Source organism: Chiloscyllium punctatum, chromosome 3 (assembly GCF_047496795.1).
Source record: "Chiloscyllium punctatum isolate Juve2018m chromosome 3, sChiPun1.3, whole genome shotgun sequence".
Taxonomy (NCBI): Eukaryota; Metazoa; Chordata; class Chondrichthyes; order Orectolobiformes; family Hemiscylliidae; genus Chiloscyllium; species Chiloscyllium punctatum.
In genome coordinates this window covers 141,453,628-141,477,138 of record NC_092741.1, presented here as the reverse complement: position 1 = coordinate 141,477,138, position 23,511 = coordinate 141,453,628, and the positions used below count along the sequence as shown (strand labels likewise).

At 41.7% G+C, this 23,511-nt stretch overlaps 1 protein-coding gene across 4 annotated transcripts in view; it reads right to left on the bottom strand.

The window, feature by feature from the left end:
• taf1b (TATA box binding protein (Tbp)-associated factor, RNA polymerase I, B) overlaps positions 1-23,196 on the bottom strand; it is a 94,499-nt gene extending 71,303 nt beyond the window's left edge. Inside the window, exons 1-4 of one of the 4 annotated variants that reach the window (XM_072561698.1) lie at positions 23,177-23,196; positions 20,180-20,278; positions 14,140-14,227; positions 10,643-10,740 (exon numbers count right to left, since the gene is read on the bottom strand). In XM_072561698.1, coding sequence (XP_072417799.1) covers positions 10,643-10,740; positions 14,140-14,197 — 156 coding nt within the window. In that variant the 5' untranslated portion in view covers positions 14,198-14,227; positions 20,180-20,278; positions 23,177-23,196. Of the gene's footprint in view, positions 1-10,642; positions 10,741-14,139; positions 14,228-20,179; positions 20,279-20,990; positions 21,522-22,862; positions 22,977-23,043; positions 23,128-23,176 lie in introns of those variants that run through there. The other 3 variants (XM_072561673.1, XM_072561681.1, XM_072561689.1) reach the window with 3 other exon arrangements.
• Positions 23,197-23,511: the final 315 nt, after the last annotated feature.

Genomic DNA, 23,511 nt, shown 5'->3' with positions numbered 1-23,511 from the left:
CGTTTTGCTTATGATCTGTTTCCTGTTAGCTAGTCAATGTTCTATCCATACCAAAATGTTAACCTCAACAGTGGTACCTACAATCTTTACCAGAGTGTGTTCTCAGTGCAAGTGTGGCTGCGTATATTTGGGTATTAAACAATAAACATTTATTTTTCTTTTACCACTTTGCAGAAATCTTTCTTACTTCTTTCTTTCTGTCAATTGAAGCAGTCATGTCATATGAAATGAAATGTTAATTCAGAAGAGTCAGCATGGATTTGTTGAGAGAAAATTATGTCTAACCCGCTGGAGTTTTTTTTGAAGAAAATCTGCTTTGGTTAGTGGATTGATGAAAAGGGACACTGTACCCATCATAACTTATTTCCCTTTTTTGTAATAATACTCATCCAGATTCATTTTATACACATTGAAAGCGAGGCATCTCAACAAAGACCATCGGACACATTAGCAGTAGTTAACATGGGTGCAAACATATATGCTTATGCTTCAGGAATTCACTGGAATCCTCCAAGGTGTTAAGTAAACAAACAAATGAAAGCTACCCAAACTGGGTGAAATCTTGTAGTGGTGACAGAGGGAAAAAGTGAGGACTGCAGATGCTGGAGACCAGAGTTGAAAAGTGTGATGCTAGAAATGCGTGGCAGGCCAGGCAGCATCCGAGGAGCAGGAGAATTGACATTTCAGGCATAAGCCCTTCTTCAGGAATGAGGCTGGTGTGCCAAGCGGGCTGAGATAAAAGGTAGGGGGAGGGGAATTTGGGGGAGGAGTGCTGGGAATACAATAAGTGGAAGGAGGTGAGGGTGAGGGCGATAGACCAGAGAGGGGGTGGGGGCAGAGAGGTCGGGAAGAAGATTGCAGGTCAAGAGGGTGGTGCTGAATCCAGGGGTTGGGACTGAGATAAGGTGGGGGGAGGGGAAATGAGGAAGCTGGAGAAATCTACATTCATATCGTGTGGTTGGAGGGTCCTGGTCACCAGCTAGAGAGCTGACAAGAATCCAAATGGCCTGTTTCATAACAGGTCTGCACATTTTGCAGGCACTTGACAGAATGAAGAAGTGTCACTGGACTCAAAGTAAACACACTGTTCTCTCTCCACAGGTACTGCCAGGCTTACTGAGTTTCACCAATAATTTCTGGTCCTGTGCTGCATCTTCCCCTGGGTTCAAGGACCCTGGTAAAGTAGGTCCCCATACACTGAAAGTTGCTGGCCAGAGGGTGGAAAGTCTTCACTCTCCAGCAGTACCACCATGGAAGAATGTCTGCTCCCAGTAGAACATCAACACAAAGTCTTGGATCGCAGAAGGAGCAGGAACAGGGCAGCAATGGTGGGAAAGGGTCATGGGTGGGGGTTACTATGGAGCAGTTATGTGGAGTCAACAGCAGGGCATGGGAATAGTTCTCAGTAGCCACACTCCTTTTCTAGTGTCAGCTACCTCAACTAGGCACTAAGTCAGGAGTCTATAGGTAAATGCACCAGGGTTTGCTTGTCATTGGCAAGCTCCCTACCATACATTGGGTTAATAACAGCAGTAATGGGGTGAGGCACTGAAGCTGAAGGTTGTCCACAGGCCTTTCCACCACATACTTCATTAGGATTGAGGTAGGAAAGTCCCACCTGCCAAGGTACAAGGTACAATATATATTTAAGCTGCATAAAAGTGAAAATTTTCAAGGGGACTAAATTTTGTTGAGTTAAATGGCAAAGTAGTTTGATGCGTCAATTGCTGACAATAAACAGGTAATAAATAGAAAAATCACTAGCTCTAGAGTAGCAATTAATGGTGTCCCACAGGGTTCTGGTTTCACAACTAATGTTGTAAACAATAGGAAGCAACGGGGCAGCACAGTGGCTCAGTGGTTAGCAGTGTTGCCTCACAGCACCAGGGACCCGGGTTTGATTCCAGCCTCAGGCAACTGTCCGTGTGGAGTTTCCACATTTTCCCCATGTCTGCATGGATTTCCTTCAGGTGCGCCGGTTTCCTCCCACAATTCAAAGACATGCAGGTTAGGTGAATTGGCCATGCTAAATTGCCCATAGTGTTTAGGATGTATAGGTTAGGTGCATGAGTCAGGAGTAGATGTTGGGGAATGGGCCTGGGGGAGATACTCTTTGGAGGATCGGTGTGGACTTGTTGAGCCGAAGGGCCTGTTTCCACATAGTAGGGATTCTAAATTTATGTTGAACATAATAATTGTAAGATACGCTGAAAACACAAAGCTTTGTGAACTAGAGGCATAAGATTCAAAGGAATCTGGTTCAAGTAAGTTGGATGGACTAAAGCAAAACCCCAAAATGTTTTATTTTAGATCTAGCTTGAAACTGAATGAAATGTGTACACAAACTCAACAGTTTCAGGGGCAATTTAGTTCTTAGTAGCTACGAAGCAAAGTATCCATATTGTAGGATTATCACAATTCCAAGTTTGCCTTTGGAACAGTGTCCCATGTCAATGCTAGAGTTGTTTTCTTTTAGCAGCCTAGAGAACATTTCCGTATGCTGCTTTCTAATTTCTAGGTACTTAAAAAGAAACAAATGTCGGTCATAGACCCACCATGGGAAACAGAAAAGGAGATTGACAACCACTGAAAGCTTCTAGTCATTATGAAGCCATTATCAAAGGTTAATCAAGAAGTAGGATACCTCTCAAAGGTATTTGAAGTTAGAACAAATTATTCAAGCTGGTGTAGATCATGGGTGAGGCAACATGTGGAATGGTAATACAGATTTTGACATCTATCTTTTAAAATAACACTGCTTAGGAGAGCCAAGAGAATTGGAGATACAATCCTTGATTCCAGGAGTTTTAACTTTAAAGACAGGGAACATAATTATACTATAAAGTAATACTAAGACTCATTTAATGTAGGTAGGCAGACTATTTGATATCGACAGTCAACAAAGAACTAACAAAATTTAACCTACTTTTGGCAGAACCAAAGGGAATAAGCATCACCCCAATCCCTTTCACCCACTCAAGTTCCAGAGTACTGGATATATGAAACAGAGGCTAATGCAATTAATTCAGTGTCTCAATTGCTTCAAAAAAGAGACGTTTAAGAAGAAAAGATAAATGTATAATTCAACTGATCTACAAAACCTTTTAGTTTTTTAAAAAAATTAACTTACTCAGATGTTAATACTTAGAATCAGAGAGTCTTAGAAATGTACAGCATGGAAACAGACCCTTCGGTCCAACACCTCCATGCTGACCAGACACCCCAACGCAATCTAGTCCCACCTGCCAGCACCCAGCCCATATCCCTCCAAACCTTTCCCATTCATATACCCATCCAGATGCCTTTAAAATGTTGCAATTGTACTAGCCTCTACCACTTCCTCTGGCAGCTCATTCCATACACATACCACCTTCTGTGTGAAAACGTTGCCTCTTAGGTTTCTTTTATATCTTTCCCCTCTCACCCTAAACCTATGCCCTCTGGTTCTGGACTCCCCTACCCCAGGGAAAAGACTTTGTCTATTTACCCTATCCATGCCCCTCATGATTTTATAAACTTCTATAAGGTCACACCTCAGTCTCCAACACTCCAGAAAAACAGTCCCAGCCTATTCAGCATCTCCCTATAACTCAAATCCTCCAACCCTGGCAACATCCTTGTAAATATTTTCTGAACCCTTTCAAGTTTCACAACATCCTTCCAAAAGGAAGGAGACCAAAATTGCATGAAATATTCCAAAAGTGGCTTAACCATTATTCTCTACAGCTGCAATATGACCTCCCAACTCCTGTACTCAACGCAATGAGCAATAAAGGAAAGCATACCAAACGCCTTCTTCACTATCCTATCTACCTGCGACTCCACTTTCAAGGAGCTATGAACCTGTACTCCAAGGTCTCTTTGTTCAGCAACACTCCCTAGGACCTGACCATTAAGTGTACAAGTCCTGCTAAGAATAGCTCTCCCAAAATGCAGAACTTCGTATTTATCCAAATTAAAATCCATCTGATCAAGATCCTGTTGTAATGTGAGGTAATCTTCTTCACTGTCCACTACTCCTCCAATTTTGGTGCCATCTACAAACTTACTAACTATACCTTGGAGTGGATGGGACTTGAATCCCAGTCTCTTGGTCCAGAGAGAGGGACACAAAAACTTTAATTTTGTGCTGCTTGGATGATGGGTGCCAATGGTGTTGGTCAGGTTTAAAAAGTTGGAATGTGGGGTTAATAGATACTTCAGGCTTGTGTTAGAATTCTGGGAGTAATGCAGCTTTTATGCGAGAGAAGAAGCAAGTTCAAGAAGTGGAAGACAATCTTTATCTCCCTGTTTCAGAAGTAGTCAAACAGATGGGTATTTCAATATCTTCCATTTTTATCGCAATACAGGTTGTATCCAATCTCTGGAAGCAGTCAAATTTATGCCCGAAATGAATAATGTTCAGTCTATACTTACAATGAATTTGATGATCCAGTAATTTTCTTACAATAATTTGATAACTGCGAGGTTGAACTCATCAACAATCGTCTGAATGGAATTTACAGACTTACGATTGAGGTATTTATTAAAAAAGAGAAACAGTGAAATGCACTCCATTGGCCTTTCTTTACATACAAGATCAACAGCACTGGGCATTTTGTCAATCTGATGATTGGAAGATTTAATAATGAAATGGAACAGCAACCAGAATGTAGCTTTATAGAGAGGTTTTTAACATAAAGGGACATTTACTTATAAATTGGAAACAGTGGGATTAGAATTTACAAAAAGGTGAATACTTATGAAATATTTTCATTCAGAATTATCTTTGGAAAGCCTGCATTTTTTAAAAAGATTGCTTGGACAAGCTATTCATTTATGGTTCCATTATGAGAGCAGGGAGGTGGAAATGAACAAGAAAAAAATGGTTTCCTTGCTGAAGTCAAAGATCTAGAGTTCCAACTTCAGCATCTAATATAATATATGATGGTTGGAGGTTTGTACATTCCAAAGGACATCTCAACTTCGCCTTTCCATGTTGCCAACAATATCTCCCAATATGTTTGATGCCTTTTTGGATAAGCCTTTGCCAATTTTTGCAATCAGAAGCCAGAGTCTCCCAAGGCCAAAGTAAATGACATGAGGCACAAATAAATTATTTAACATGCTCAACCTCAACGCCAAAGTATAAGAAGGACAAGACACAGCTGCACATATTGCAATGCTCGGGTATTTCACAGGATGAATGAGGGTCACTGGACTCTAAAAGTGAATACAGTTTTCTCTTTACAAGTACTGACGGGCTTGCTGAGTTATTGCAGCAATTTCTGGTCCTTTGACAGATTTCTACTGGATCTTCCCATGCAATTAAGGATCCTGGGGGAAGAGAGCCCGCACATTGAAGGTTGCGGGCCATGGGCTGGCAAATCTCCATTATTCAGCAGGACAGGCATAAGCAAATTGAGGCAAGATGCCGGTCAGCCATCTTGGGTAGCATCACAAAACTAGTCACCATGAGACTGACAATATACACAGCTACATCGACTTCAATGGAACCAATAATAGGTGGTACATACTGCATATGGCCAATGCACTGAATAGCAAATCTCAATGAGAACCACAAGATTGACATCTTGCAAAAAAACCTATTCTAACACAACCCATGAATAAATATTCGCTTTTGCATCAACCATACATAGATAACCAATGAAAACTGTAATAAATTATGCACAAAGTATGCACAAGTTTGAAGAATTAAGAGCCTCCTTGACATAATATTATTCAGCAAACAACACAATTCCTTTCAAAATAACTTCAAAACTGCCATTGCAACCCCCCAAGCTGCATAATTTCAGAACTATAACACCACACAAGTAGATAAACCTGCTGCCTGACACCATGTCGAACACAGATTCAAGAAGGGGCAGCATGGTGGCTCAATGGTTAGCACTGCTGCCTCACAGCATCAATGACCACGGTACAATTTCACCCTCGAGCGGCTGTGTGGAATTTGCACATTCTTCCGTGTCTGCAAAGGTTTCCTTCAGGTGTTCCGGTTTCCTCCCACAGTCCGAAGATGTCAATGCTTGGTGGCTTGGCCATGCTAAGTTGTCCTGCAATGTCTCGGGATGTGTAAGTTAGGTGGGGTGCTACAAGCCACTGAGGGCAGGAATAGGAGGATACAGCAGATGAATGTATGGCTGAGGAGCTGGAGTATGGGAGAAGGATTCACATTCTTGGATCATTGGAATCACTTTTGGGGTAGAAGTGACTTGTACAAGAAAGACAGACTGCACCTAAATTGGAAGGGGACTAATATACTGACAGGGAAGTTTGCTGGAGCTGCTCGGGAGCATTTAAACTAGTAAGGTGGGGGGATGGGACCCAGGGAGATAGTGAGGAAAGAGGTCAATAGACAATAGACAATAGACAATAGATGCAGGAGTAGGCCATTCTGCCCTTCGAGCCTGCACCGCCATTCAATATGATCATGGCTGATCATTCCTAATTAGTATCCTGTTCCAGCCTTATCTCCATACCCCTTGACTCCACTATCTTTAAGAGCTCTATCCAATTCTTTCTTAAAAGAATCCAGAGACTGGGCCTCCACTACCCTCTGGGGCAGAGCATTCCACACAGCCACCACTCTCTGGGTGAAGTAGTTTCTCCTCATCTCTGTCCTAAATGGTCTACCCCGTATTTTTAAGGTCAATCTGAGACTGGTACAGTTGAGAACAGAAACGAGTCAAAACAGGCAGGGACAAGGTAGGACTAATAAGTTAAACTGCATTTATTTCAATGCAAGGGGCCTAACAGGGAAGGCAGATGAACTCAGGGCATGGTTAGGAATATGGGACTGGGATATCATAGCAATTACGGAAACATAGCTCAGGGATGGGCAGGACTGGCAGCTTAATGTTCCAGGATACAAATGCTACAGGAAAGATAGAAAGGGAGGCAAGAGAGAAGGGGGAGTGGCATTTTTGATAAGGGATAGCATTACAGCTGTGCTGAGGGAGGATATTCCTGGAACTACATCCAGGGAAGTTATTTGGGTGGAACTGAGAAATAAGAAAGGGATGATCACCTTATTGGGATTGTATTATAGACCCTCTCAATAGTCAGAGGGAAATTTGAGAAACAAATTTGTAAGGGTAGTGGGCAACACGGCGGCACAGTGGCTAGCACTGCTGCCTCACAGCGCCGGAGACCCTGGTTCAATTCCCTCCCCAGGCGACTGACTGTGTGGAGTTTGCACATTCTCCCTGTGTCTGCGTGGGTTTCCTCTGGGTGCTCCGGTTTCCCCCCACAGTCCAAAGATGTGCAGGTCAGGTGAATTGGCCATGCTAAATTGCCCGTAGTGTTAGGGGCAGAGGTGAATGTGGGGGAATGGGTCTGGGTGGGTTGCATTTTGGCAGGTCAGCGTGGACTTGTTGGGCCGAAGGGCCTGTTTCCACTATGTAAGTAATCTAATCTAATCTAATCCATCTGTAAGAATAATAGGGTGATTATGGTAGGGGATTTTAACTTTCCAAACATAGATTGGGACTGCCATAGTATTAAGGGTTTAGATGGAGAGGAATTTGTTAAGTGTGTACAAGACAATTTTCTGATTCAGTATGTGGATGTACCTACCAGAGAAGGTGCAAAACTTGACCCACTCGGGAAATAAGGCTGGGCACGTGACCGAGGTGTCAGTGGGAGAGCACTTTGGGGCTAGTGACCATAATTCTATTAGATTTAAAATAGTGATGGAAAAGGGATTGATCAGATCTAAAAGTTGAAGTTCCAAATTGGAGAAAGGCCAATTTTGATGGTATTAGGCAAGAGCTTTCGAAAGCTGATTGGGGGCAGATGTTTGCAGGTAAAGGGACGGCTGGAAAGTGGGAAACCTTCAGAAATGAGATAATGAGAATCCAGAGAAAGAACATTCCTGTAGGGTGAAAGGCAAGGCTGGTAGGCATAGGGAATGCTGGATGACTACAGACATGGAGGTGAAAATGTGTTGCTGGAAAAGCGCAGCAGGTCAGGCAGCATCCAAGGAGCAGGAGAATCGACATTGCGGGCATGAGCCCTTATTCAGGAAACTAAAGAAACTGAGGACTTGGTTAAGAAAAAGAAGGAAGCATATGTCAGGTATAGACAGGATAGATTGAGTGAATCCTGAGAAGAGTATAAAGGAAGTAGGAGTATACTTAAGAGGGAAATCAGGAGGGCAAAAAGGGGACATGAGATAGCTTTGGCAAATAGAATTAAGGAGAAACTAAAGGGTTTTACAAATACATTAAGGACAAAAAGGTAACTAGGGAGAATAGGGCCCCTCAAAGATAGCAACGCAGCCTTTGTGTGGAGTCGCAGAAAATGGGGGAGATAGTAAATGAGTTGTTGTGGTTCTGTTCGCCGAGCTGGGAATTTGTCTTGCAAACGTTTTGTCCCCTGTCTAGGTGACATCCTCAGTTGACACCTAGACAGGGGACGAAACGTTTGCAAGACAAATTCCCAGTTCGGCGAACAGAACCACAACAACAAGCACCCGAGCTACAAATCTTCTCCCAAACTTTGAATACTAAATGAGTATTTTGCATCAGTATTTACCGTGGAAAAGAATATGGAAGATACAGACTGTAGAGAAATAGATGGTGACATCTTGCAAAATGTCCAGATTAAAGAGGAGGAAGTGCTTGAAACGGTTAAACGTGGATAAATCCCCAGGACCTGATCAGGTGTACCCAAGAACTCTGTGGGAAGCTAGGGAAGTGATTGCTGGGCCTCTTGCTGAGATATTTGTATCATCGATAGTCACAGGTGAGGTGCTGGAAGACTAGAGGTTGGCTAACTTGGTGCCACTGTTTAAGAAAGATGGCAAGGTCAAGCCAGGGATCTATAGACCAGTGAGCCTGACCCCGGTGATGGCCAAGTTGTTGGAGGGACTCCTGAGGGACAGGATATACATGTATTTGGAAAGGCAAAGACTGATTAGGGATAGCCAATGTGACTTTGAGCATGGGAAATAATGTCTCAAACTTGATTGAGTTTTTTTGAGTAAGTAACAAAGAGGATTGATGAAGGCAGAGTGGTAGATGTGATCTATATGGATTTCAGTAAGACGTTCGACAAGGTTCCCCATGGGAGACTGATTAGCAAGGTTAGCTCTCACGGAATACAGGGAGAACTAGCCACTTGGATACAGAACTGGCTCAAAGGTAGAAAACAGAGGGTGGTGGTGGAGGGTTGTTTTTCAGATTGGAGGCCTGTGACCAGTGGAGTGCCAAAAGGATCGGTGCTGGGTCCTCTACTTTTTGTCATTTACATAAATGATTTGGATGAGAGCATAAGAATGTACAGTTAGTAGGTTTGCAAATGATTCCAAATTGGAGGTGTAGTGGACAGCGAAGAGGGTTACCTCAGATTACAACAAAATCTTGACCAGATGGGCCAATGGGCTGAGAAGTGACAGATGGAGTTTAATTTAGATAAATGCGAGGTGCTGCATTTTGGGAAAGCAAACCTTAGCAGGACCTATACACTTAATGGTAAGGTCCTAGGGAGTGTTGCTGAACAAAGAGACCTTGGAGTGCAGGTTCATATTTCCTTGGAAGTGGAGTCGCAGATAGATAGAATAGTGAAGGCGGCGTTTGGTATGCTTTTCTTTATTGGTCAAAGTATTGAGTACAGGAGTTGGGAGGTCGTGTTGCGGCTGTGCAGGACATTGGTTAGGCCACTGTTAGAATATTGCATATAATTCCAGTCTCCTTTTTATCGGAAAGATGTTGTGAAATTTGAAAGGGTTCAGAAAAGATTTACAAGGATGTTGCCAGGGTTGGAGGATTTGAGCTATAGGAAGTGGCTGAACAGGCTGTTTTCCCTGCAGCGTCGGAGTCTGAGGGGTGACCTTATAGAGGTTTACAAAATTATGAGGGGCATGGATAGGGTAAAGGGACAAAGTCTTTTCCCTGGGTTCGGGGAGTCCAGAACTAGAGGGCATAGGTTTAGGGTGAGAGGGGAAAATATAAAAGAGAGCTACGGGGCAATTTTTTCATACAGAGGGTGGTACACGTATGGAATAAGCTGTCAGAGGAAGTGGTGGAGCCTGGTACAATTGCAACATTTAAGAGTCATTTGGATGATTATATGAATAGGAGGGGTTTGGAGGGATATGGGTCGGGTGCTGGTCGGCATGGACAGGTTGGACCGAAGGGTCTGTTTCCATGCTATACATCTCAAATGACTTGCCATGGGAAATGCAGGATTATGGGCATATGGTGGATCCAAATAGGATGCTCTTCAGATGGTTGGCGTGGACTCGATGGGCTAAATGGCCTGCTTCCACACTCTGGGGATTCAATGGTTTTACGATACAATCTTAACAGCTGGCCAGGAATCCAAATCATGCACTGTTTCAGCAAAAATACTTAATTTCTAATCTCAATGTTATCATCCAACAGATAAATCTCTTGCATAAAAGTGTGGGTTTATTTCAGTTAACCACATTCCATAAAACTAACCCACCACTGACTACTAGCTCCCCAAATTTATTCAACAAATTAAAACACAATTAACTCAATTAAAGCATTCATCATCAGTTCCCTCATTTCATTAGGACTCAGGCATTCCTTCAGACCATATTAGATTTTAACATTGAACATATTAAATAATTTATTTAGTTAACATGGCAGTGTTAAATATATTAAGAACCACTTACTTTGAGCAGTGGAGATGTGCCCAAGGCTACCAAGGCCTTTGCTTGCTGATTCAGTATGTACTGAAAGCCTTCACAAACATACCATTCACAGCCTTGATCTAAGACACAACATAGACAATCAATACAGCAATGAAGCATTACAAGTTTGGTTCTGGTTAAAAATTAATTGCTTACATGCACAGTTGATCATTACTTGAAGGAAACCAACAAAGGCTATTAAATGAATAGGAAAAACATTCTAATTCCATGGCAATGATGCTACAAAATTTCTTTCATTGCAGCAAGAGAGTGTCAAGATTATGTATTTGTAATGCTTTCAAGAGTGCTGCAAAAAAGAAAACATTTGAGTTTAGCTTGCATATGAATTATGCAATTAAGTGAAATATAACAATGATATCAAAGATGAACTAATTGGACTATATTGCTAATTATCCCTCTCAAGGTCAGTTAAACGCAACCAAAGCCCGTAAACATTAGTTTACTAATTAGAGAAAGAAATACAAATCCATCAAGGACTGTGCAGATTATAATGGTCAAAAACAAACAGATCTAGTAAATTAGTGCTTTTTATCCTTGTTCACAGTGGAGAAAAAGTTCAAAATACCAGTAGTACAACAAATCTAAAAGATAATTCAAGGAGACACACTCAGTGGATTTAACATTAATTAAAATGGTAATGGAGAAAATAATGGGATAAATCTCCAGGACCTGATGGATTCCACCCTGGAGTATTAAAAGAAACTGCAGGTGTATCAGTGATAAATTTCAAAAATGCTCTAGATTCAGGACTGGTGCCTGTGGATTTGAAAATTGGAATTATCTAAGATGATGGAAGGAAGAAAGCACCACTGCTGGTCTCCTACCAAGCACAAAGGACACTGGTTATGATCTTAAAGAAGCTAATCAATCAATGTAGCTCCAGGATATTACAGCACATGTTTAGGATAGATTTTTAAATCAGAAAACAAATCTTAGCAGGACTCATACACTTAATGGTAAGGCCTTCAGGAGTGTTGCTGAACAAAGAGATCTTGGAGTGCAGGTTCATAGCTCCTTGAAAGTGGAGTCGCAGGTAGATAGGATAGTGAATGTGGTGTTTGGTATGCTTTCCTTTATTGTTCAGAGTATTGAGTACAAGAGTTGGGAGGTCATATTGCAGCTGTAGAGAACAATGGTTAGGCCACTGTTGGAATATAGTGTGCAGTTCTGGTCTCCTTCCCATTGGAAGGATGTTGTGAAACTTGAAAGGGTTCAGAAAAGATTTACAAGGATGTTGTCAGGGTTGGGGAATTTGAGCTATAGGGAGAGATTGAACAGGCTGGGGCTATTTTTCAGGAGCATCAGAGGCTGAGGGTGACCTTAGGGGTCTGTAAAATCTTGAGGGGCATGGATAGGATAAATAGACAAGGTCTCTTCTCTGGGGTGGGGGAGTCCAGAACTAGAGGGCATAGGTTTAGGGTGAGAGAGAAACGATATAAGAGAGACCTAAGGGGCAACCTTTACATGTAGAAGGTGGTACGTGTGTGGAGTAAGCTGCCAAAGGACGTGGTGGAGGCTAGTACAATTACAACATGTAAAAGGTATCTGGATGGGTATATGAATAGGAAGGGTTTGGAGGGATATAAGCCAGATGCTGCCAGGTGGGACTAGATTGCGTTGGGATATCTGGTCAGCATGAACGGGTTGGACCGAAGGGTCTGTTTCCGTGCTGTACATCTCTATGGCTCTATGACTGTCTAAAAAGGTTTAGAACACACCTCTGGAGCAGGTGGGACTTGAACCTGGGTCTTCTGGCGCAATAATCTGCATATTCAAGGAACAGCCATCTTCAGCTGCGTCAATAATGACCTCCCCTCTGTTATAACATCAAAACTGGGGATATTCGTTGATGACCACATATCATTAAGGACGAGATGCAACTCGTTGGACACAGACTACTTCAGAATCTAGATGGAGCAAAACCTAAATGATATTCAGGGTTGAGCTAATAAGGGACAAACGGTATTACACCACACAAGTGCCAAGTAATAGTTATCTCCAACAACAGTGAAAGTAGACATTTGCACTTGACCATCACAATTATTAACATGCTGAGGAGAAAATAAATATTGTGAGTATTCCATTTTCCTTAATTGACTGCAGCTCCAGCAATACCCAAGAAATTAGACATTGCTCATGACAAAACAGCCTGCTTGATCAGCACATCAGCCACTACCTTAAACATGCACTCAAGAATACTCTGGCCTCAGTCTAATGTCTCACCTGAAAGACCAACACCGCTGATATGACTGAAGGGTCTGGACTGGATATCCAACCATTATGGAGAAACCAGCTTAAACCCCAAACAAGGCTGGCATTAACAAATTATTTGCCAATACTGTCAGACTATTTCCTGCAGAGCAAGAGTTCACTTTTTCTTTAAAAAAAAACCCTCAAAATTTTTTTTTCCTAGTTATTTTGAATAAGGGAGCACCATTAACAGTGCAGAGGCACTTGCAATAGGGGCATTCTTCAGACAGCCAGGGGGAAAAAAGCAATGGTTGGTGACTGTACATATGTGCTATGCACACACGTCCAGGCCCAGCATATCGTGTCATACACAAGTGTCCGCAACGCACATGTGTAGTCAGGTTGCAGGCTTGAATGGAAAACTGGGCAACCCAATATCTCATTCGCTAATGCACATGCAAGTATTTCCCTAGAGCATACTGTGCATCTCCTTGGTATCAGCTGATGCAGCCAAAAAATGTGAGGGTTAAGTGGGGTGAAGGCCGATGGAGGGAGTAGAGCAGTAAAGATTGATCTGATAACTCATTAGTGAAAGGCCCAGCAGGATTTAATGCAACTGATAGCTCATTAGCATTCTGTTTATAATGCTTAAACAATTCATTTCAATTGCAAGCCTGGAGGCAAATGTAAATTTAAATTTGAAGAATTACTCTGAAGTACTATTTTCAATAATGACTCAGAAATAAAAATTTTAAAATGCTGAAAATTCTCAGCAGACAGTATTTCAGTCCCAATGAATGCTTCAGGTCAAGAAGACATTTGACTGTTTCACTCTACTGAGATTTTGATTTCAGATTTCCAACCTCCATACGGTTTTATTTTTGTAAAAAAAAAGTCCCTGTGAAACCTCACACAGAGTGATTTGTTCTCGGTTCTGATACCTCTTATGAATTTAAAAGTCTGAGTAATATTTAAATGTGTTGTACAATGTATCATGTCAGTTTTGCACATTGACTCAGTCATAAGCACGTGTTATTTTTGAACTTAATTTTAATAGTTTATGGGCAGACAGTAAAGGTGCTTTACTGTTTCTCATTTTAACAGGTGAGCCTCCTTTTTTGAAGTGACCTCAATCTTGAAAAAGTTCTTTCTACAGATATTAAATTAATCTCAATCCAAACTGATGAAGGGCTCTTGCCCGAAACGTCAATTCTCCTTATCAATCAAAATGTCTAAAAAAGTTAGCAGGATAAATAATCTGCACCTACCAAGTTTATTTCTCTTCTTTAGTCCTTTGGACAGAGTGTTCACTCTTGCATTTTGCATAAAAATCTCACAGGGAGCATCTGCTGTTTTCTGTCAGAGTGGGAAAAAGTGCATTTTAAAAAGCAATGCCAGGTTTGCTTTACAACAGTGCTGAAATAATACAACATTAGCTTGATTCAATAATATTGAAAGTCGTATAGTCAGAATTTCATAAGGATATTCTTTTCATGCCCATAGACAGAAAAAAACTACCAATGACAGCAAACCAGACTTCTCTTCTTCCATAAGCATTGTAGACAAAGACAGTCATGACAAGGACAAAAATCAAGGCTATTTGTGTGACTATATTCAAGAAAAGGTGGATACATGGGATACAACTGATGTCTTCAGTTTCACAACTGAACAGGGACTACAATCAAACTCCTTAAGTGAGTCCTCATGCAACATTATGTGGTAAATAACCAAGGATTACATTTGGTCATGGCAAAAAATATTCCGGGACAAACAAATGCAGCAAGAGATTCGTGGTGTCTCCCTGGCAAAAATAATCAGAGGAGAAACTAGAGTTTCACCACTAAAGCATTCTTGTAAAATCACTTCTGAAATTTTTGAACAGCTGGATACTTCTGATTCTTCCACTGTAAAGAGCACTTTTCTTCAAAGTTCCTTTATTTTTGGACTGTGGACTAAAATGGGACATTATCTGGGCTGACATTGCACCTATCACTAAAGTTCGCTTGAGAATGTAAATTTTAAAAAGTTCTGGGATTTACATATGAAAGAACTGAAACCAACATGTTCATTTTAAAAGATGAGAGACTTAACAAACAATCCAAGTCTTTTTCAATATATAATTTCAGTTGCATCACACTGTAAACATTTGCTATAAATTCTGTGTCTTACCATCTTATATTCCGCAACTACCTGAAGGAGCAGCGCTCTGAAAGCTCGTGCTTCCAAATAAACCTGTTAGACTATAGCCTGATGTTGCATGATTTTTAACTTTGTACATCCCAGTCCAACACCGGCACCTCCAAATCATTGTTAACCAAGGCAATTTTTCTTCACTGTTGTAATCCAAGGGTTTATGGGTTTGTTGTACTTCAAAATATATGCCCTACACAACAGAGACCTATGGAATGCAGAAAGTATTTAACTGATCAAGAGAAATGAAAGCAGTACTGCTTACTTCCCTCTCTAACAATTCATCTCTGATAATCTCCTTCCTTCCAAATCATAGACTTACCTGTAATTTAGCAGGCTCATGAGGTATCAGTGTATACACTGTTGGCATAGAAAAGTGTAGTGCAATAACCAACTGTTCTCTAGAGACTGACAGTGAGAGACACATTACTGCTCCTATACCTTATTCTCCTCTCCCAGTCCAATACCTACCATCATACACCTGTTCCCCAATATTTCATATTTCTGTAACACCCACCTGTCTCTATGGCTCATGCTCAACACCTTCACTCATACACTTGATAAGGTTTGGAGTTATCTTTCCGCCCACTCTGTATGAAGTCTCTTTCTCTTCCCTCACCCTCCTACCCAACACATATCATAACGTCCTTTAACCACACATTTATCATATAACAATAGAATTTACGAAACATTGCTGGCCAGTAATTTATGGCACTGTCTCCAGTAAGGCAGGGTAGAAAGAAGACCATTCAGCCTTGATAGTCACTGCTTTAATGCGTTAAACTTGTGATCGATTTCTATAGTAATCTTAATGCTTTTGTCTCTTATAGTTTTTGATTTAGAATGCAGAACAAACTTCTCTACATAGAATAGAGAGATTGTGAAATTTACTCCTAGTTCACTAATGACTGATTTAGTCTAACTGGCCCATAGTTCTCAGTCTTCTCTCTCCTTTTCTCGAGCCAAACTGTCAAGTTTTAAGAATTATGGGGAACTTTGGAAAGAACAGCATCTACTACACTGTTTTGCTGGCTCAACCTTTCTTTTTTGATTTCCAATTCTGCCTTTAATTGAACTTTCTCAGCTTTCTGTTCATTTGAAGCCTTGTCCACATCCAGAGTTATATAACTCACCAGGATACTGATGGTAGTTCAAGTGGACACTAAACACTTATTTGAAGGTCAGGGAGTTTTACCAGGGGCTAGGAAACATCTCTCCACTACTGATGTGGGTGAATTGGCTGCCACAAGACTACACTGTAATTGAGTTTCTTCCTCAAGCACAGAGGGATTCAAGTGAGCCATAAGGAGATGTTATCTTATCATAGTCTTTCATTTGTATGAAGTGATCTAAATGTTACCACTCACATGCTGCCATGTCAGGCTGTCAGCTTTTAAATTTAATAACTTTTCCTTGAAACACATTTTTTACTTTTGAACAGTCAAACTGGTTGCTTCTGTACCCTTTCCTTATGTTCTTGTCTTCTATGGTTTTTCTTTCCTCTTCCCAAGAAGTGCTAACCTTTTTGGTCCTTTTGTTTATAAGTCATGGCTTAGTCAGAGTCAGAAGTTATGAATTCAAGTTTCAATCTCAGACTCAAACACAAAGCAAGTTGATATTCCACTGTTGGACTAAAGATATGTTGCATTGCCAAGAGTTGCCATCTTCCAAATGAAACGTGCCTCTTCTGCCCTCTCAAGTGTATGTAAAAGATCCCATTACACCACACTAAGGGCAGGAGAGTTACAGCTGGTACCCTGGCCAATATTTACCCTTTAATCAATATCACAGAAGATGATTAGATGGTCATTATCAGATTGTTGTTTGTAGGCCTCTGCTGTGCAAATTGACTACTGCTTTTCCTACATTACAGTGATCACACAAGCACTTCAACTGACATAAAGCACTCATATACATCCAGTGGATATGAAAGGTTTTGAAATATTGTTGCAAGACTTTTCTCTGGCACTTCACCCAAATATGTATATCGCAATATTGGTGGTGGCTGGTAGATGAAGTAATGCCTGCATTAAATGTATGGTTCTTGAATGTGAACACAAGATTATACTCCCTTCCCCCTCCCCCTCCCCCTCCCCCTCCATCAATGTTCAACTGCAGCACCAGCTCGATCTTTGCTGTGATCAGCAAATGCGCTCAAGCCAAATGTGACCTGTAAGGTCCAACAATGGCAACTTTTGCTGAGACTATTATTCTTTCCAATGCAACTGTATTTCAGTGATTGCAGTAACCAAAATTAACCACAGTATGAGGTTTTATCAATGCATTCTAAGACATTATGTTGACCTGCATAGACTTGTGTTCTAGTATCTGATTATGAACTCAAACTCTGACCAATATGTTAATTCGATTCAATGGATCACCTGGAAATTGAAAGTAAGATGCCAGCAATTAAAACTTTTTGAACATTTTTAGTGAAGTTACATTGTGCGCAATTACTTACTTCACTTGCAAACAGCTCAACAGAGATTTCCCAATATCATCTTCAAAGTCCATGGTGATTAGTTATGATTAAAGTATGAAACAGGCAACTTTCCTGAACACCTGTCCAATAATGAATCCTTATCTAACAGGTCAGAAATTGTATTGCCTGGGTCAACTATCTCAAAGAGTTGCTTAAATGTCCCTAATGTATCTGACTTTATGACAACTGCCGGCAGTGCATTCCATGCACTCACCACTCTCTGGGTAAAGAACCTACCTCTAACATTGTGGCATGGTGGCGCAGTGGTTAGCACTGTTGCCTCACAGCACCAGGGTCCCAGGTTTGATTCTGGCCTCGGGCGACCGTCTGTGTGGAGTTTGCCCATCCTCGCAGCTCTTAAACTCAATCCCCCTGCTAATAAAAGCCAACACACCATGGGCCTTCTTAACACTATCAACCTGGGTGACAACTTTGAGGGATCTATGGATATGGACCCCAAGATTCCTCTGTTCCTCCACACTGCCAAGAATCCTGCCTTTAACCCTGTGTTCTACATTCAAATTTGACCTTCCACCTTCACACTTTTCCAGGATGAACTCCATCTGCCACTTATCAGTCCAATTCTGCATCTGCATTCTGTCAATGTCCTTTTACAACACTCTCCCCAACTCTACCAATCTTTGTGTTATCGGCAAATTTATTAACCCACCTTTCCACTTCTTCATCATTTATAAAACAACACGAACAGGAGAGGTCCCAGAACCGTTCCCTGCAGAACACCACTGGTCACTGAGCTCCAGGCTGAATCTACCACCATCTTCTGTCTTCCATGGGCCAGCCAATTCTGTATTCAGACAGCTAGATTTTCCTGTATCCCATGCCTCCTTACTTTCTGAATGAACCTACCTTATCAAAAACCTTGCTAAAATCCATGTACACCACATCCACTGATCTATCTTCATCTATGTGTTTTGTCACATCTTTAAAGAACTCAACAGGGCTGGTGAGGCATGACCTGCCCATCACAAAGCCATGCTGACTATCTCTAATCAAACTATGGTTTTCCAAGTAATCGTAGATTCTGTCAATCAGAATCCTCTCCAATACTTCGCCCACCATTGATATAAGACCGACTAGTCTGTAATTCCCAAGGTTATCCCTATTCCCGTTCTTGAACAAGGGAATAACATTGGCCACCCTCCAATCATCTGGCACTACTCCAGTGGACAGTAAGGACACAAAGATCATAGCCAAAGTTCTTAAGTTACCTCTTACTAGTTTAAACTTGGGTCATATGCTAAATTGCCCGTAGTGTTGGGAAAGGGGTAGATGTAGGGGTATGGGTGGGTTACGCTTCGGCGGGGCGGTGACTTGTTGGGCCGAAGGGCCTGTTTCCACACTGTAAGTAATCTAATCTAATCTAATCTTGCACTATGTCCACAAATTAATTTAACTGACACTGTTTTAAACCATGTCAGGTGCAACAGAAATTAAAAGTAGCATTAGTCTTAGCTATAAAGGTACCAGAAGCAGACACTGCGGTTGCCAGTTTAAACATTATGAAAGGTCAGTATACATTATTAAATGGCAAAATGAAAGCTAGTGCAAAGAATAGGAAGTCAAAAAGTTTAATACATTATATACATACTGGATTATTGTACATGACCTGGGAAGATCTTCAGTATTGAAATATTCAGTGATCCCATTTGCTTTACCAATTATACAAGACCTCAGAGCAGAAGTAGGCCATTCAGTCCGTCAAGTCGACTTCACCATTCAATGAGATCATGCTTTTCTCCAAACCCCCAATTCTGTAACTGATTAAAATCTGTCTATCTCAGCTTTGATTATACTTAACAGCCCAGCATCTTCAGCCCTCTGTAAAGAATTTAACAGATTCATCAACGGCAGAGAAGAAATTTCTCATCTTAATTAAACATCTTAAATGACTCACCCCTTATTCTGAAATTACGCCCTCTGGTCCTAGACTCTTCTACAAGGGGAGATCAACCTTTTTGCAGCTAACTTGTGAAGTCCCCTAAACATCTTGTAGATTTCAACATGGTCATTCTTAACTGCAATGAAGACAAGTCTAACCTACTCAATCTCATAAAACAATCCCTTCATACATGGAATCAAAATAGTGCACCTTCTCTGAAGTGACTCCAATGCATATATATCTTTGACAAGGTGATCAAAACGATTCAGTTTTCAAGGTATGGTCTCTGCTCCTCCTTGCCTAACCCTTCCCTCCATTCCATCTTGCTTGCTCTCTGCACTAGTCCTCCTCATCTCCCCTCTCTGCTCCCTCTCGCCTGCACAACCCCCACTCTTTCTCACCCACACTATCTCCAGTCTCTATGGATAACACTCCCATTCTCCCCAATGCACACCTTGTCCACACGTGACTCTCACACACTCCCTTGCTTCCCCTTACCCATTCAGTCTCCCTTGTTCCCTCAACATGGTAATGGCATTCACATTACCATGGCCTCTCAACTTTGCTGACAAACGTTTTACCACTATGTTTCAAAACTATTCTAGTTTCATCCAGATACAATTTACAGGCAACAGGGAATTTGTAAAGTTAAGTGTAATTATACCACAATATAAGTGAATGTCTTCAGTAACTTGAATGAGGAAACAAACTATAATCTTCACATAACAGCACTCACCTCAATAACATTATGGCAGGACTTGCAAAAGAATTTGCCTTCATCTGAAATCGCCCAGTTAATCACAGAACATCGTTCACATGGCTCTCTGAAATCTCTCTGTAAAAGATGGAAACATAGATTTCAACAAATCATTTCCTATACAAACTAAAGCATAAATGCAAATGTGATTTTGGATGGGGAATAAAGAAACCAAAATGAGGGAATGGTAACTTTTATACTGCACCTCACATACAAGCTTTAGTATAATTTTACAGTGATAGCAGTAATTGCAAACATGGTGCCCCAAGTGCCAAGTTTGTGTACATGACAAGCTCCTGGTAATGATCAGGCTTAATTTATCAAACCAGAACAAATTTAGTCTAGTCACATCCAGCTTGTTCAAAATATAATGACATGAGTATCCTGAGGAGTTTGACTTCTTCACCATGGAGGTAAAAACAATGACTGCAGATGCTGAAAACCAAATACTGGATTAGTGGTGCTGGAAGAGCACAGCAGTTCAGGCAGCAGCCAACGAGCAGCGAAATCGACGTTTCGGGCAAAAGCCCTTCATCAGAGCTGGGCAATTGGGTATACTCAGGGACTGCGATAGACAGATATTTAATCAGTAAGGGAATGTAAACATAGAAAACAGGAACAGTAAACCACTCTGTGCTTCAAGCCTGCTTTGTCATTCAGTATGACCATAGCTGATCACCCATCTCATTCCCATTTTCTCCCCTTACTCTGAGCCCTTTAGCCCGAAAAACTATACATAAGAACTAGAGGGTAGAGGTTTAGGGTGAGAGGGGAAAGATATAAAACAGACCTAAGGTGCAACTTTTTCCATGCAGAGGGTAGTACATGTATGGAATGAGCTGCCAGAGGAAGTAGTGAAGGGACATATAATTGCAACATTTAAAAGACATCTGGATGAGTATATGAATAGGAAGGATTTGGAGGGATATGGGCCTGGTGCTGGCAGGTGGGACTAGGTTGGGTTGGGATATCTGGTCAGCATGGAGGAGTTGGACGGAAAGGTCTGTTTCCATGCTGTACATCTCTATGAGTCTAAACATTTTTTGAAAGAATTCAACATTTTGGCCTCAGTTATGGGGTAAAGCCAGGAAAATGGAGTTGAGATTTCCCAGATAAGTCATGATGTCATTGAGTTGCAGAGCAGACTCATTGGACTGAATGTTCTACTTCTGCTCCAAGATCTTATGGGAATCACAGTTAGTTGGACACATCATTTCCATGTTTAGGTACTGTTAGGTACTTTAGCTGAAAATTCTAATCTCATCTCCCCCTGAAGTGTAGAGCATATTAGAAATCAAACACTTCCACAGGATGATTTGGAGATGCCGGTGTTGGACTGGGGTGTACAAAGTTAAAAATCACACAACACCAGGTTATAGTCCAACAGGTTTAATTGGAAGCACACTAGCTTTCGGAGCGACACTCCATCAGGTGATTATGGAGGGCTCGATCAGAACAGAATTTATAGCAAAAATTTGCAGTGTGATGTAACTGAAATTATACATTGAAAAATTGATTGTCTGTTAAGCCTTTCATCTGTTAGAATACAGTGATAGTTTCACTTCTTTCATGTGTAAATCACAAAACCAAAAATCACAATCACACTCTCACATACACACAGACACAGGTACACACAGACACCCACACACACACCCCCTCACAGACTTAAGACACTCTGCACTCACACACACACACACACTTTCTCACACTCACAACCCCCAACCCAGACACACACAGACAAAGACCCACATGCACACATATTTTGTGGGGTGAATTTGTACTTGCAGAGTTATATTGCACTTTGCTCAAAAACTGCATGAATTTATGTAAAACTCTGTTATCTCACTTTTTAGATTAGAATCAATCAAAATATCAGGTCACAGACAGAGAACACAGGGGGCTAACACCTTCAAAATATTGTCTAGCTATCACCATTGTTAACAGCTAACCCGAGAATGCAACTTTTAAAAAAAAAAGTTTTGTGATTTACACATGAAAGAAGTGAAACTATCACTGTATTCTAACAGATGAAAGGCTTAACAGACAATCAATTTTTCAATGTATAATTTCAGTTACATCACACTGCAAACTTTTGCTATAAATTCTATGTTACGATAGAGCCCTCCAAAATCACCTGATGAAGGAGCATTGCTCCAAAAGCTAGTGTGCTTCCAACTAAACCTGTTGGGGTATAACCTGGTGTTGTGTGATTTTTAACTTTGTACTTCCACAGGATAGTTGGTTGGAGGAAGTGGGATCAAAGGGGGAAAGAGCTAAGAGCCCCTTTTGCAAAGGCAGTGTGATATATTTTGAGATTTAAATGCCCACCAATACAGGCAGTCACTTTGACAGGTGCAGTGAACGTGTAAGTATGTAGGTGAGTCTGGGGTTGGCATGGCAGTTGGTCAGGTGGGAAGTGTGCTAGAAAAATGATAGGGTGACTAGGGTAGCTGGGGGTGGGGAGAGAGTGTAAAAGGGATGGGGTATTGAGGATACTTAGTGGTGGGGCCTGGCAAAGGAATCAGGGTGTGAAAGTCAGCAGGGAAGCTTGGGGATGGCCTGGGTGTCTTGTCCTGGCCTGGGGGGGGGGGGGGCAGGATAACGGACCCATGACCCAGACACAGGGAGGAACTGGAAAAGCGCAGCAGAATCGGCACACGACCTTCATCAGCTTCCTGCAAATAAAACTGGCAACAGACCACCTCCTTGCTGACAGATTTGAAATTATACTGTAACGTAACCGTCCACTGAATGGACGGTGAGACCCGGATGTACAACATCGAGGTACTGAAAGCTCGCGGGCAGCCGGCGCGCACCGCTCGCGCACTAACCGCCCCACTCACCGTGTCCTCCTCATCCATTCCCCCCCCACCCCGCCACAAACCGCCGACCTCGCCAGGACCACCCGCCCCTCCCCTTTGTAGTTCCGGCCGGACCACTTTCGCCCGGGCGCAGTTCCGGTCCGCCGCTACCAACCGTCCGGTTTTGATGGAATGTGCTCAGCTGCTGCTTTATCACGTTCTCAAAATGAGTGGAAACCCAGCGCGCTGTTTAATACAACACAAACACGGTCTGTACGTGAATACGTTTGTGCATTTTAAAAGTCTTGGCCGACCATGTAAATATGACCCCTTTTTTTTTGGAACTTGACAACGACCTGAATATTTCCTGTGGAAGGTTTTAATTTTGTTGAAATGCAACGATGCAAGACGGGGGAGGGGGTGGGAAGCTGTGGGAAACTAAAACTTAACGGATACATAATCATTGGATGAAAATGAAGCAGGGCAAGGAGACGTGAAAATAGGCGTGAA